At 43.7% G+C, this 16,245-nt stretch overlaps 1 protein-coding gene across 7 annotated transcripts in view; it reads left to right on the top strand.

The window, feature by feature from the left end:
- The window catches only part of RIN2 (Ras and Rab interactor 2), an 83,864-nt gene extending 68,858 nt beyond the window's left edge, over nt 1–15,006 (top strand). For 6 of the 7 annotated variants that reach the window (XM_014962496.1, XM_014962497.1, XM_014962502.1 and 3 more), the window contains 4 exons: nt 5,658–5,963; nt 9,161–9,292; nt 11,548–11,711; nt 14,324–14,713. In XM_014962496.1, coding sequence (XP_014817982.1) covers nt 5,658–5,963; nt 9,161–9,292; nt 11,548–11,711; nt 14,324–14,641 — 920 coding nt within the window. In that variant the 3' untranslated portion in view covers nt 14,642–14,713. Of the gene's footprint in view, nt 1–5,657; nt 5,964–9,160; nt 9,293–11,547; nt 11,712–14,323 lie in introns of all 7 variants that reach the window. The other variant, XM_014962495.1, reaches the window with a different exon arrangement.
- The last annotated feature ends 1,239 nt before the right edge of the window (nt 15,007–16,245 follow it).

Raw genomic sequence — 16,245 nt, 5'->3', positions numbered from 1 at the left:
GAAGCAGTGGTAAAAACTCTGAGCAGGGCAGAGGATTTGGTTCTCCATTTTCCAGCCACCCCTTTGGTTTGCCTTGTGACTTATTCTCTGCTCCTTTATTATTTGCTCTTTAGGAGGAGGCATGTGTTTACCACACAGCCATAGCATGAGTTTTCCTTAACCCACATCTTGATTAAAGCAAAACAGACCTAGCACAGGTAGTTCTATGATTTGTTGGTGTGCTTTGTGTAGGTAAGTGAGGGGAGGTTTACCCTGGAGACCTTTCTTCCCTTGTTGCTCAACTTCTGCCACCACTGCCTATCCATCGCCCACCTCAGTCCCACCTCTGTTGGGTTGTGTGGATCAAGGAGTGTGGGTTGTGTGAGTTCTTCCTTTCAAGTCTTACTCCATCAGAGGAGATGCTCTTACCTGCACCGTGGCCTAGGCATGTGTCATGGAGCATTTCCCTTATGAGGAGAGGCTGAGGGACTTGGGTCTTTTTAGTCTAGAGAAGACTGAGGGGGGATCTGATCAATGTTTATAAATACTTAAAGGGAGGGTGTCAAGAGGATAGGGCCGATCTTTTTTCCATGGTGCCCAGGGATAGGACAAGTGGAAATGGTCACCAACTTGAATAGAAGAAGTTCCACCTAAACATGAGGAGGAACTTCTTCACTTTGAGGGTGGCAGAGCCCTGGCAGAGGCTGCCCAGGGAGGTGGTGGAGTCTCCTTCTATGGAGACATTCAAACCCCGCCTGGACACATTCCTGTGCAACCTGCTCTGGGTGGACCTGCTTTGGCTTGGGGTTGGACTAGATGATCTCCAGAGGGCCCTTCCAACCCCATGTGATTCTGGTACTGTAGATGTCCACCAAGAACTCTGGACACTTGGCCATCCTGACGTGAGGTATCTTAAAATAGACCTGTCTCAGTCATTCCAGTCTATGAAAGTGCAAAATTTTAGGAAAATCCAGGACAAAGTAAATGTAGTGTAGTCAGGTGTCCTGCACGTGCAAGTTGTGGTGTTCCAAAGCAACCTTCTGCTTTCAGCGTCCCAGGTGATGCTACTTTTGTGGGACTGAGCCTTTCTGTAATGGTTCTCAGACCCTCTCAGTCTCGTACTGAGCCCTTCTTCTGCTGATGGCTGCTTTGGCTGCTGTAGATGCTGAACAGGCCTTGCGTGTAAATCCAGAGACTGGATCTGACGGACGATCTTGGTGAAGCAGCAAGAGTTGGTAAGAGGTAACCGACGGCCTGGAAAAAGTGAGATTTCAGGCAGAGAGGGTTGTAAAGAGGCTGCGCGAGGACACTCGGGATGACTAATGTGTTGTCCTCTCTGGATGCAGACTCGTGTGGTTTTTGCAGCAAAACAAAATAGCATGTCAGCACAGGATACAGATGTGTTTCCACAAGTCACAACGAAACTAGCTGGCTGGCCTTTTACAATTCATTTATCAAAGCATTTCCAGTTCCCATTTTGAGGCTAGAGGCTAATTATAAGTATCGTTTCAGGAACGCTACACGGCCCTCAGCTCAAGTGATACTCAATTTAAAAAAAAATTAAAAAAATCTAAGGAGTGTCTGTCTTGGTTTTGGAGTATTAAGCCTTCTGGGAGCATACTTGGAAACACCATGCTTATCCTGAAGTAAACAGGACTTTTGTTGCCCCTTTGGATCTGAGAAATACACAGAGATGTTAATGCAAGGGATCAGTCTTCAAATCACAACTTAAATGCTCATTTGCCTGGGAGACCCTCCTATACTTTTCTCTTTTTTTCTTTCTTTTTTTTTTTTGTGGCCATTAGAAGTTAAACAGTAAAAACTGCTGCTGGCTGGGAATTGTTTTCTGGGATCGTATCGAGTAACAGCAGTTCAGAAGAACAGGTAAATAGTTGGATGGTCTGATCCCAAACATGCTTTTCTAGGTGGCTTGTGAGCCTGAGTATTGGTCTAAGACCCAGATCACAAGAAATGCTCTCCTTCCAGGCTTTAATAATATAAATATTCATATAGGTTTTATATTAATTAGGATACATCTGGGTTTTATTATTGACTATTTAAAAAGAAGTCCAGTCCTTATCAATTTTGCTATGTTGTTGGCCTCATCAGCTTCCTAGAATTTGCCAATTTTTAATTTGAGGGCAGAACTCCGTGGTTCTGGGAGATAGAAAGGTTGTGTGGTTTTTTGAGTTGGTTTGGTGGTTTTTTTTGGTCGCTTTTTCTTTGTTTGTTTGGACTTTCTTTGGTTTTTTTTTGGTTTAAAACAACAAGAACAACAAAAATCTTGGATACACTGTCGTATTTTAGTCACTTCCTCGTTTGCTGGAAAGGTGCTGCATTAAAACGACAGCTTCTTTCAGTCTACCCTTCCCAAGCCAAGGCAGTTTATATCCCTTTAGGATCACAGCTCTATGTCCTTTATTTCATTGGTCTCCTATTAGCTGTACTATAGTCACTGGACAGCACTGAAGGATGCTTACTAAATCTCCTTATTTTTATTTACCTGATCACATTAACAGCACAGAAACCATTAGGCACAGCCTTCAGCAATTAGTACCTGGACCCCATGTGGAGCTTTGAGCGCAGCCACAGGAGGTACCTGCTCTCTTCCTCTGTGCTGTTTCAAATCAATTCAAGTTGTGGAATTGTGGAATGTGATCGAGTAAACTTCAAATCAACTTCCAGAGGCGGCTTTTGGAGCCTGTGACAAATTGCAAATATGAAAGAACACCTCCTTGCCATCTTGCACAGCCACAAAACTCTGTGTGATTCATCTGCAACCTGGTTCAAGGCCAGGCTGGATGGGGCTTGGAGCAACCTGGTCTGGTGCGAGGTGTCCCTGCCCAGGGCAGGGGGGTTGGAACTGGATGATCTTTAAAGGTCCCCATCAACCCAAACCATTCTATGATCTGCACAGAGAGTTGTGAGAGTGATACTTCCTAAGGGTTGAAGTCAGAAGACCTTACAGCTTCCACTTCTTACCTACAGATACCAACCTTGACCCAACTGAGGACTTGGGTTTTGTGGAGGAATTTTCCTTCTGGTTCCTGTAGCCTCTCGGGAGGGACTGCTCCTGCAGCTCCCTCCATGCAGGCAGCAGCTGAACCTTCTCCAGCCTGGAGCCTGTAGGGGATCAGTCATAAAAGCATACTGAGTTTTCCCACCTCCCATCCCATGCTAGAAGCTCCCTCACTATCAAACCAAGGGCTCTGAGGATCCGCGCTGAGTTCTTTACAATTTATTGAGCCTCCTGTGGCCAAATGGTGGTGGTGACCCCGCTTTGTTGAGATGAAGGATGGATGTCTGACGCTAGCTATTGATGTGCAGAACTTCCAGTGGAAGCCTGTGGGAGATAAAATTGGGGATAGAGAGTTCTCTCATTTAACGTGACGTTTGGCAGCACTGGCTGCTTTAATTTTGACCAGGCGGTTGGAATGCAAACTGCAGAGGTGTTCCACTCACAAGCAAAACAGTTAGTGTTTTTGCTATTTTAAAAAAAAATGAAACTATTTGTACCCTCTAGATATTTAGCCAGCTAACATAGCCATGGGTGAGATTTGTGCATTTTTCTTGGTGGAAAAGTATTTCTGCCCCTTGAGCCCTGAGGATGGATTTGATGGCAGAGAGAGGCAGTTCCTGTCCCTGCACACAAGGGTGATGCTTCTGCTTTCCTGACTGAGTTTGGAACTGCTGGTAGTGGCCATTTTGTGGCTTTACCAAGTGCAATAGATAAGGATCATCAGTCATTTGAAATGTTGCCACTCGTTAGGTATAATTGGTGGCTTTGGTCCAGTGGGAAGCTAGATCCACCCTTCTTGCTGGGTGACAGGCCAGCAAGAACACGTGTCGGACTGGTTATACCTTTACTGGTGGCCATAGGGAAATCTAGAAAATCAAAGGGCAAATGCTGCTCCTCCCTCACGTTCACTCTTTCTCCCTTCCAGCAGCTTTCGCAATCCCTGTTGTGAGAGAGAGCCCAGATGTGTTTAAGGCATCTGGGAATGACGCAGACACTGGCTTTGCCATCCCTCCATCAGTGTCTCGGGAGGGGAAAATAGCAAGAGAAGCTACAGAAGCCCTAGCAGAATTGGGATGGGGAGGATGGGACCTCCCAAGAGAGTTGGACGTTTGGGAATTGCATGTCAAATGCAGAATAAATGCTACATGTGAAGCAAAAGCACCACAAGAGAAGTGTGTGAAGGGTGTGTTTGTGTGGGAGAGAGAGGTATGAAGACCCCCAAAGGAACAATGGCTGAACACAAGGATAAAATAAATGAAAGCATAAAGTAAAAGCAAGAAAACAGAAGTAGGTAATGCTTGTTTGGGGGGAGTGTGTGTGTAAATCCTAAGCTTTAGAAATAGTCTGCAATTTGAAAACAGGAAAAAAAGGCAAGGGGGGGTGAATTGGAAGGGGAGAAAGAGACTTTGGTCTAAAAAACACATGAGAACAGGGAAAGAACCTGGAAAGGGCATGAAGTTTAATGAAACTTTAACGAGTCACCACTAATAGCAGGAATGTCCACTGCTAGCTTGTATAAACCTTTGATCTAGCAGTGACACAGCTTCTACCTCGTTCTGCTCTTGGTTCCTGTGCTCCCCTACCACATCTACCTGCTCTAGGCTCTGGTCCTGCCCCACTGGCACAGCAGCTAGTGTTTTGGTGCAGTGGCCAGGCTGAAGGGTCCCCAGGTTCTTTTGTGCTTGTGGGAGTTCACTGTGGTACAAATAATTTAGGTTAGCTAATTAATTAATGTAAGCTGTGTTGCCATAGGTATGCTGAGCGGGAGAGGATATTAGTTTATTAAAGTAAAGGTTCACAGAGATAACGTTTAGTGAAGAGCTTTCTCTGTTGATGTGGTCCATACTTTGAAAGTAGAGAATGACTGTTAAAAAAAAGCTTGAGTAGAACAAGAATAATAAAAAATCCCTAAGTTAGTGGTTACTGTGCCACGTGCACGCTATTGCCAAACAAAGAACTTCAAACTTGATGACAAAGCTGTATATAAGCTTGCATGATGAAATCCGAAGCTGGACAAACACAGCTTGGTTTTCATTTATAGTTTGAAGCCCATAATCTGTCCAACTTCATAAAGATCTTGACGAAGTTGAGCCAAGTTTTAGGAGTCCGTGGTTGAGTTATAGTTTCTGATGGAAACTATGCAGAAAGGATGGGCTTTCGTGCCAAAACAGACAAAAGTTATGCTTTTGACTGTGTTTTACTTGTAAGTTTGGGAGTTAAAGTCTAAGCTCAAAGTAAAATTAAAACTCAGACTTCTTGCCAACAAAAGAAAAAATTAACTGGAGCCACAGCTTGATTTTTTTTTTTTTTTGACAGTCTGTAGTCTGTCTCTGTGGGTTGGTTGTTTTTGTTTTTTTTTTTATTTACAACATTGCCATAAATTTTTTTTTTTTTTTTGACAGTCTGTAGTCTGTCTCTGTGGGTTGGTTGTTTTTGTTTTTTTTTTTATTTACAGCATTGCCATAAATGAAAATGGAATACAGATTCTGCTCTGCCTTTTGTTTTCTTGTTAACAAACATCTGGCAATTCAGCTTGTATAATAAATAAGCTTTAGCAAGTAGGTTTTGCTCTACAGTGTCTCTTTTGGGAATGGTTATATTAATACTGGCTCTTGCTCTAGAGGAGGAAGTCAGCTGGACTTGTGTTTTCCCGTTGCAGATGTTGTCCTGGAGAAGGCCATGCACAAGTGCATTCTGAAGCCACTGAAGGGCCACATTGAAGCGATGTTGAAAGAGTTTCATACTGCGGATGGTTCCTGGAAACAGCTAAAGGAAAACCTGCAGTTGGTACGGCAGAGGAATCCTCAGGAACTGGGCGTGTTTGTTCCAACACCAGACTTTGTAGACGTTGAAAAGATTAAAGTCAAGTTCCTGACCATGCAGAAAATGTATTCACCTGAAAAGAAAGTGATGCTGCTGCTGAGAGTTTGCAAATTGATTTATACCGTTATGGAGAATAACTCAGGTATGGTGCTTTTCCTGGTTCAAGTTCACTGATACTCCAGACCTGGGCTTGTCTTTCGGTGGAGGAAATCAGACCACCTGATTCTGCAGATACGTCTCTTCCTCTTGGAACTCTCGTAGCATCTCCTTGCCCTTTTGAGAGGGATTCTGTCTCTCGCTGCTTTCCTGAGATCTCTGGTGCATGTGGCAGCACGTCTTACCACTCTGCTTCACATTGAATTTCTGAATCAGCTTAAAAAAAAAAAAAGCAGCTTTGCTTAACTGTAGGCTTTTGAAGTTGGCTGTCAGGCTGTCCTGTGAGTCTTAAATTTGACACCAGTTCTAAAGGAGTTTTTTTTATAAATTGTAATAGAGGTATTCCCCTGTATTTAACTATAGCTAATTCAACAGCTTGTACACAATGTGACAACTGCAAGGGGCTCTGTGTTAATGGGTGAAGAAAAGCAGCCTCAGATCCAGTGTCTTTGGCTTGCTATGCCTCTGAATGTTCTCATTTGGACACTTTCTTTCCTTTGTTTGGAACAGAAATCATGTGTATTTCTCCACTGTAGCAAGAGTCCAAACGTGACCTTGAAACCTAGATAAGCAAACATAACTCCAGACCAGTTAAGACCCGCCGAGTGGTCAGCAGTGCAATTAAAATGCAGTGCTGGATGGCATGAATTCACAGGTGCCCCTCTGTTGCCTGATATCTCATTGTACATTCTGTGGTGGGTCACCAGCCAGGGTGAAGTTACTGGTGGTAACGGGAGAAGTTTTTCCCTAAGCAAGTACAAGCTGCTGCAGGTGGCTGGCAGTTTTCTTTCTAAGTGAGCGCTGAATGTGCAGCTGAGTCTGGTGCTGATCAAAACGCCTACTTTCTTTTGAGATTTGAGATGAACTGTGAAAGCTTGTGGCTGTTAAAGACCCCCAGGCACTTTTTCAAGATTTAGGTTCAAGCTCCTGCCCGGATTATTAGTTCCGTGCAAAATCCTGCCGTTTAAAATGGATATGGGAATCTTGGCCTGAAGTGCTGTAAACTCTTTTCTCCATGCTGCGTTATCTCACATGGAGTTAGGTGTTTCCAACATGCAGTACAAAAATCATAGAATCATAGAATCATTCAGGTTGGAAGAGACCCTTAGAATTATCGAATCCAACCATCTCCCCTACTCTACAAAGTCCTCCCCTACACCATATACCCCAACACCACATCTAAACGTCCCTTAAACACATCCAGGGATGGGGACCCCCCCCCCTCCCTGGGCAGCCTCTTCCAATGCCCGACCACTCTTTCAGTGAAAAATTCCTTCCTAATGTTCAGTCTAAACCACCGCAGTTGGAGCTTGAAGCCGTTCCCTCTCGTTCTGTCATTAATTACCTGTGAGAAGAGACCAGCACCAACCTCTCTACAGTGTTTCAAGTAGTTGTAGAGAGTGATAAGGTCTCCCCTCAGCCTCCTCTTCCTCAAACTAAACAGTCCCAGCGAGACTGAGAGGCTGCTGCTAGTTAATTGTTGCACTGAGGGGCTTGAGCTAAGAAGTGGCACGTGCTCCTTGGGTTGTCTTGGTTTGTCATTTGAAGTTTGTAAAACATGGTATTAAGCCAGCAGCTGTTTCGAGTATCTGCTTTGTCATGTACTCCAGCCAGCCAGCAGTGTGGTACCTGCAGGGTATGCCTTAGCTGGTCTAACTGTAGATACCAGCCCTTCGGTCACCTGGACGGCTTAAGCTGGCTCTTGCTTTTGGTGGTTTGAAGTGAGAATCATGCTAGTTCATGCTGTCATCAGTACAGGCTAGGGGGTGAGGTATTAGAAAGCAGCACTGAGGAAAGGGACTTGGGGGTGCTGGTGGATGAGAAGCTGGACATGAGCAGGCAGTGTGCAGCTGCAGCCCAGAAGGCCAATCCCATCCTGGGCTGCATCAAAAGCTGCGTTGCCAGCAGGTCCAGAGAGGGGATTCTGCCACTTTACTCTGCTCTGGTGAGACCTCACCTGGAGTATTGTGTGCAGGTCTGGAGCCCTCAATACAAGAAGGACATGGACCTGATGGAGCGGGTCCAGAGGAGGGCCACAAGGATGATCAGGGGGTTGGAGCACCTCTGCTGCGAGGACAGGCTGAGGGAGCTGGGGTTGTTCAGCCTGGAGAAGAGGAGGCTCCGGGGAGACCTAATAGCAGCCTTCCAGTACCTGAAGGGAGCCTACGGGAAGGCTGGGGAGAACCTGTTTAGAAAGGCCTGCAGTGACAGGACGAGGGGCAATGGCTTCAAGCTGGAGGGGAACAGATTTAGACTGGAGATGAGGAGAGGGTTCTTCACTGTGAGGGTGGTGGAGCACTGGAACAGGTTGCCCAGGGAGGTGGTTGAGGCCCCATCCCTGGAGATATTCAAGGTGAGGCTCGATGAGGCCCTGGGCAACCTGGTCTAGTTGGGGGTGTCCCTGCTGACTGCGGGGGGGTCAGACTAGATGACCTTCCGGCCTGGGAAATTCTATGATTCTATAGTTCTGCAATGAACACAGTTTGGCCAGACCCAGAGATTTAGCCACATGGTATTTTCTAAGCAGAAAGTTGAAATGCAATAAAAGTGATAGAAGCACAGACAGACCTAGGTAGGGCATAGTCTCTGTGTGCTGCCATCGCCAGTGATGCTTCACCAGCTCGTTGGGAATGAGACAAGCCTTTGCTCGCTGATGTTTTTAACGATGCTCTGTCAAGGAAATGAGCTGAGTTTTCATGCCAGATCTAATAGGCTTTTATAGTCAGGCTTCTTCTGGGATTCAAACTCAGAAACCGGTATTTGCGGCTGGATCCATCCAGAAAGTGGATGTCATCCCTGCATGTGTAAAGAAAATACTTATCATCTCTTGGCCAGTGGTAGAGGTGCAGGTGGAGGTCAGGCCACACTGGTGTGGCAGCCTTTTGTGAGTTCACCAGCTGAGCAGCCGCCAAGGCGAGCCCAGTCTTTAAACTTTAAACAGGCCTCAAGGTGTGCATCATCACATTTGTGCTCGTTGGAAGTACAGGATGAAGCTGGTGGTGTTCTCCTGGCCAACGAGTGTCAGAGGACCTTCTGTTCGCTGCACATTGGTAACAGGAGACTCTAGAGTCATACAAATGTATTGGGTCAGTGAAGGCAGCAAAATAATGCTTTCCTTTCAAACGCTGGAACTGGTTAAAGGGTGTGGTTTGTGTCTCACTGTCTGTGTTTCCTTCAACCCAGGGAGGCTGTATGGAGCAGATGACTTCTTGCCTGTGTTGACCTATGTACTAGCCCAGTGCGATATGCTGGAGCTGGATACTGAAATCGAATACATGATGGAATTGCTGGATCCATCTTTGCTGCACGGAGAAGGTAATCTCTTTATTTATTTGTATCGTCATTGAGTGAAGGACTAGGGAAAGAGGGTTCTTCCTCACAGCACGGTTGCTGTTAACCTTGAGGAGAAGTTCTTTCAAGGGGAGTCCTAAATTCAGAAATGTCAGCAGTGTAACAAGAGAATTTCATAATTAGTTCCACCTTCAAGTAAGAGGAAGATAGTTAGCTTCCTGAGTGACATGGGAATCTATTGATGTATGCTACCTTATGAGGGAATACATTGTTTTTAACCAAGAAGGGGGGGGCATCATGACTTAGCAAGCAAACACGCTGTGCAGATGCCAAATGTGGATATCCTTCTGTGCCTGAAAATATCCTGAGAATATTTATAGGGCTGCAGCATTCAGTTAAATCGTAAGACACGTAGTGGGACTTGGGTTAGGTGCTTTGTAAAAACTTCTAGGGGAATTTCTGCCCTTCTGGGGGAAGTGCTTTTGAGAATACTGTCCCTCTTAATGATCTTCAATTCCCAATATTTACCTCTCACAAAGTGTTTTTATGAGCCCTAGGAATAAGTTTCCTAAGGCACTCTTGAATGATGGCTGAAGTCCGCTAGACGTGGGGAAATTTCCCTCCTTTCCGTTTTCATGGTGGTGTTTTTAACAAAGAGGTATTCTCCAAGCCTATGAGCCCTAGGAATAAGTTTCCTAAGGCACTCTTGAATGATGGCTGAAGTCCGCTAGACGTGGGGAAATTTCCCTCCTTTCCGTTTTCATGGTGGTGTTTTTAACAAAGAGGTGTTCTGCAAGCCCTTGGTAGGCCCCCAGAATCTACTGGTTTATGAGGAAGTTTAAAGGTTCTTGCGACCAAGCTCATCTGTGAGTTGATATGTGTATGTTTTCCATTCCTGCTATCTCTTGGCTTGCTGAAATTGCTGTATCCTCTTACGGTATGCATGAGAGAACCGTGCCAGAATTCCTCCCATTTGGCACGAGTCTGTTCCCTGCTTTGTGTACAGAGCATCCTCTAGTGCATTGTTCAGGAATCTTAGCACGGAACATTCTTGAGATGTGAAGCTGGAGATCATTAACAATGCTTGAAAGGCAGAAACGTTTACTGGGCTATTAAGTCGGGTTGTTTTTTAACGCAGCAAAAGAAGGCCATCCGTTGGCTGGCCCTGTCTTTGGCACCAGTTGAACTTTACTGTGCAGGAAAAATTGTTCAGTGCTTTGGGGTTGTGCAGTTCAAATGTAACGCGTTGTCCAACTCGTCTCATGGGGTCTTGCATGTTTTATGCATGAAACTTTTTTGCAAAGCGAAAAGCCAAGGGGATGCTATCAGTAATTCAGAAAACACTACTGTGAGCATAGAATGTCTCTTTGAATGACTCCATGAATAGACTGTGCTGCCTCTTAATTGGACACTCCCACTCAAATAGTTTACTTAAAAAAAGAAGGGGGGAAAAAAAAAAAAAGCAAGCACGAGAGAGAAGAGACAGCATGTGTTTTGTTTCTCCTTGTTGTGGAGGACTTGCTTCTTGTTGAGGTTCCTTTTTCTTTATGACCTGCAGCTTCTTTTATACATCGGCAACTGTTGTGGCTTTAATTTGTTCTCCACTCGTGTAATAAGGGTGAACTATGTAGAACTGTACATATCACCTCCTGAACTAGTTGGACTTCATGGGGAATGCTAAAAAGGTGACAGAGTCTTCCTTTTAAAAACAAAAGCAAACTCTTTGGGGTGCTTCCAGGGTACACATTGCACCCACAGCCATTGCTTTATGGCCACTAAGGGTGCTTGCTTTGAAGCTCCCGGACAGCGGTAGGTTGTCTTTTACTTTGTTTATTTCATCCATGCTTTGAAGGTCGGGGAGAAAACAAATCACTGTTTGGAAGTTGTTTAGAAGAAAACTCATGTTTCAACTTTGTAAAAACACTCAGGAGTAAAGGAGCGACACCAGTCCTTTAAGTAACCAGCTATCCCCAGCAGTAGTGGACCCACAGTTAGACACTATTGCACCACTTGGTAATATGGAGCACGTGCAAGCACTGCATGTCTCTTAGCAGCTTGAGAACACACCATCCAGTATTTTGCAGGCCAGTGAGCTGTTCTTCCTCACGTGTAGATATTTCAGCAATAAACTACAGGGACTCTCATATATTTCTATGTGTGTGTATGTATATACATGTTTAAAAAATTGTGTTTGTGCTTCTGACTGTGGTGACCGGTTGGAACGAGCGTGGTGTGCTTGTGACCACCCTGAGAAGTTCTTCCTTTGCTGTCCTTCACAGGAGGTTATTACTTGACAAGCGCTTATGGAGCACTTTCACTGATCAAGAACTTCCAAGAAGAACAAGCTGCCCGACTGCTAAGTTCAGAAGCCAGAGATACTCTCCGGCAATGGCACAAGAGGAGGACAACTAACAGGACGATACCTTCAGTCGATGATTTTCAGGTAGAGCTTAGGGCTACAGAAAAAAAAAAAAAAAATAGGGGTTGATTGTTTTGTTGGAAATCCCCATTTGAGAGGTATGATTCATAATGATTCCCTTGGGGCCCCGAGGTAAGTGGAGTGAAGCAATGCTGAGAATATGGCTGCCAAATTTGCCTCAGTTTTGAAGTCTTTGCACTTGATAATGGAGTTTGATTAATGATGGTCTAAAGAAGACACTGAATAATGGAGTTTTCCCACCCTCCCTTCTATTTAAGTCATGCAGAGCAAGGACAAACCGAATCGTATCTTAAAATCAGCTCCTTTGTGTGCTTTACTGGTAAAAAGAACAAATCCAGATTTCCAGTGGTATAAACGGGCACAACTCCCCAGTAGCTAATGGTGGCAGCAGGCAATAGAGAGGAGAGGGAGAAAAGCTTGCCTACAGCTTTAAAGTTTAAGCAAGGAGTAGAGTTCTATATATGGATGTTGTCTTCATGTTTGTTTGTGTTTTTTCCCTCCTCTCCATTTCTTGCTGCTCTTCCAGAGTAGGGCAGTAACTTCAACTGAAGAGTAACAATGCAGCCAGCATTACTTCATCATCTTTTAAAACCAGGCCTGCGTGTCTTTCCTATAGTGTGCTGTTGATTGTCTGTTCAGATGCATCAGCTTGTGGACTGAAGCCAGGAGGATGTTGGAATCGAGAAGAAAGGATTTACCCCTTTGTGTTCAGCTGCTTTACACTTCATACCACAGCGCAAAGCTGTCAGAGAGGCTAATGACAACCATCATCAATTAGATACGATGTAGTTAAGAGCTTGAGAAATGAAGGTGTGGGGACATCAGGAGATAATGAAATGTTTCAGTTGGGGCTCCTTCTGCTTTATCGGTGTCCACACAAATGACTACAGCACAATGCTGAACAGGAAGGAGCTGGAAAAAGAAGCAATCTTCCACAATTAGGAAGAGGAGAACTAGTTTAACAGAAATTCCAACCTATGGCCAGTGGACAAATCTGGTCCATCTTACTGGGATCCATTCCACATCCTGCTTACCAGTAGTTAGGTGTCAGGTTCAAGTAGCTTGAGTCTTTGGGTTTTTTCTAGCAAAACAGGACACTTTTCATAGGGAAATTCATCACCTCATATTTCTGCTGGCTGACTAAAGGACAGAAGATTCTTTCGTTGGGATCTTGCACTCTATTTCACCTTCTCTTCCTCAGCAAATGAACTTCAGCCATGCTAATTGTACTGCTGGATGCAGGAAGATGTGGGGGAAGAGCTGGCACCGAGTGTGTCCGAGGCTTCTCCTTCGTTTGTCTCTTTTTTTTTTTTTTTTTTTTTTTTTTTTTTTTCTTTTTTTTTTTGAAAGAGAGCCTCGAATCTGTAAGATCACACAACTTGGCACAAATTGAAGCATTTTGCTGCCCGCTAAGAATGCCGGTTTCCTCAAATCCTGTCTCCACCTTCCTGCAGTCCTGAAATGAAGCACCTTCCCCACGTTGAACCAGGATGGGATGCGGCCCTGTGACGCAGCCTTCTCAGCTTTTAGGCCCCAGAAAGCCTTCCTCCTCCATCCTCCCTCCCTCATGAGGATGGAAAAGCAAAAAATCCCACATTTTGATGATGATTAAATACAACTTTTTATACTCTCTAAATAACCCTGATACTTAGTGTATGAGTTACAGGCATTTGCACAGACTTCGCACTCTCCTTTGAAGCGGCCCTGTCCAGCTAAAAACACATGCATTTAAAAACAGGTCTTCTCTGTGTTAATGAAATTAGAAATTAAAACTGTAGTGTGTTTTGCCTTATCTAGGGCTGATTCTTTGTAATAATTTCTGCACTCTGGGTAACAAAAATAGATTAGTTCTATTCGGTCAGGTTCAGTCCCAATGGTTTCAACGCTGTTGCAAAGTGTCAGTGTTTCAATCTGCAAGCTATCCAAAAGTACTTTATTAAAAAGAAGAGTGCTCTTTGGAACTTAAGTTTTCTCACTCTTAGCTTTTAACAGCTTGTGTTTGTAAAGTACTACTTTTCAGCATCGTGATTTAGCATGCTTAATTTATTTAGCTTACAAAATCCCAGCTCAGTCAATAAGCTTTTTTTTCCTCATTGTCATTTTTTTCCACCTCCTTTAATTTTACTGCTTTTTAGTATTTAATTGCAGTTTATTTCCTTTTTTTTTCTGGGGGGGGGGAGCACATGACAGCAGGCTGCTTTGTTCATGTGTGCAAAAGTGTTTTGTGAGTTGGGTTTTTTTCCCCCTCCTAATTGCTGCATTTATTTCATTATTTATTTTTTTGTAATTTTTACATTTTTATATTTATTTTCAAATGCTTTTTGAAAGGCAGAACTGCATTTCCTTGTAGGGCACGTTTAGAATGTACACATGTTATCAGTGGGCATGTGTTAATTGCAACAGAGAGAAAAAAAAAGATCTAGCTTTTGCCTCAAGATCATACGGATTTACTCTATTGTTGCAGAGTAAATTTTCTTTCTGTATCCCTCTAAGTCTTAATTAAAAAAAAAAAAGACAAAGCACAGAGAGGCTTGCTTTTTGTTGCTGACTCTTCAGTTCTCAGAGGATGAGTTTTGGTGTTTTGAGTTTCTGATGTCTGTTTTCTCATTCTACAGAACTACCTTCGCGTTGCATTCCAGGAAGTTAACAGTGGATGTACAGGGAAGACCTTACTAGTAAGACCATACATCACTACCGAAGACGTATGTCAGCTTTGCGCTGAAAAGTTTAAAGTGGACAATCCAGAAGAATATAGCCTGTTTCTCTTTGTGGATGACACCTGGCAGCAACTGACAGAGGATACCTACCCCCAGAAAATTAAGGCAGAGTTGCACAGCCGACCGCAACCCCAGGTCTTCCACTTTGTCTACAAGCGCATTAACAGCGATCCGTACGGTGCCATTTTTCAAAACAACGACGACTCGGCTGCTTAAAACCAGCAACTCGTCGTTTCGTTTCTCTTCCCAGTTAACTTGTTGAGAACATCGTTGCTGGCTGCCTTCCTTAGGAGCTCAAACAGGTCTTAAACCACAAATGCCTAGTAAAACACGCGCAGACACTTGTAGCATCGCTCACAAAAACCCACGTAAAAACATGCACATGGCCAGTTACGCGGAATATTCCACCAGCGTGTTTGAGTAAACGGCCCCTGGGGCTGAATCTCTTGTACCACAGACTCTTTTTGAAGCATTTTTATACTGTGGTTCTCTGCAGGTCTTTTGCTGTAGTGTGCAAAAAAAAAAAAAAAAAATATATTTTCTTACACTCATCCTTTAGCCAAATGTAATTTTGATTTAAATAGATGTACGCTAGACAAGTGTTTCAGTAAACTGGCTGGTATGAGCTCAGTTTCACCAGCATGAGTTTGACAAGACTGTCCGATGCAGGGCATCAGTTAACTCATAATTACCTGGATGATTGCATCCTTTCCTAATTTTTTTGATTACAGAAAATCGCCATGTTTTTATATATATATATCATAGAAATTTTATAGCAGTTGCAGGTAAACTGTCAGGGTTGGTTTTTGAAATATTTTTTTAACTATAAAGTATTCTATAATTATGCATGTGATTTTAACATTTAATATACAAGAATAAATCTCTTGCTGGTTTTAGAGTATTGCATTAAAAGTCTCTGGTTTCTCTTCTTTTACCGTTACAGGAGAGTTCTTATGAATCTTCTGTTACCTATAAGGAGATTGTAACATTGGCACTGGCAATTTCAGTGCCTTTATCTGAACTTGATGTACTGTTATCTGGATTATCGTTTATATGCATTCTTTTAGACAGAACTAGGGGGTTGGAAGAGGAAATTGAAAAGAAAAGGATGTAGAGAAGGGACAGAGAAAGAATGTAGAGAACCTAATTTAGGATTAAAATGCGTTAGTCTGCTGGTTCAGGCTCCTTGCAAGAAAATAAGCAAAGGAGGTTGGTAGAGAACTTTGATGTAAAGCAGTACTGTAGATTTGCGGAGGGATTTGACAGCACCCATCCCAGGCACTATTTGTGTTGGGGTTAAATACATCAGTAAGGTGAAGGAGAACACTAAGATTTGCGGAGGGATTTGACAGCACCCATCCCAGGCACTATTTGTGTTAGGGTTAAATACATCAGGAAGGTGAAGGAGAACACTATTTTGTATAGTTTGTCACCAACATCAAAATGTATCTTGGACTGAAGGTGGTGGTGTAGAGTTTGATGGTTCTTAAGTTACTCAGTAGGTGAGGTGTGAGAGTCAGATTAAAATGGCATTCAACGTGTCTCTTCTGTAGCTGAGTCCAAGGTAACTGATGCTCTGGGTGACGCTCTGGACCCGATTTAGGCCAATTAGGGCTATTTTCTTTAGAGGGGTTTGGGGTTCTCCCCAACCCCAGCGTGAGCAGCGTTAAAGGCAAGGCAGATGGTTGCAAAAACGTGGTGGGCAGCATGTGTATTGTACATACGGAGATTTTGTAGCAATTTTTGTCAGTTTGCCATGTATCTGAAACCCCTGGCACATGTTTGTATTTCGTTTTGTAAATGGTGAGTTTTGCACATAA

Source organism: Calidris pugnax, unplaced genomic scaffold (assembly GCF_001431845.1).
Source record: "Calidris pugnax isolate Ruff unplaced genomic scaffold, ASM143184v1 scaffold147, whole genome shotgun sequence".
NCBI lineage: Eukaryota > Metazoa > Chordata > Aves > Charadriiformes > Scolopacidae > Calidris > Calidris pugnax.
Note: the sequence above shows the minus strand (reverse complement) of the source record. Positions and strands in the feature narration are given on the sequence as shown.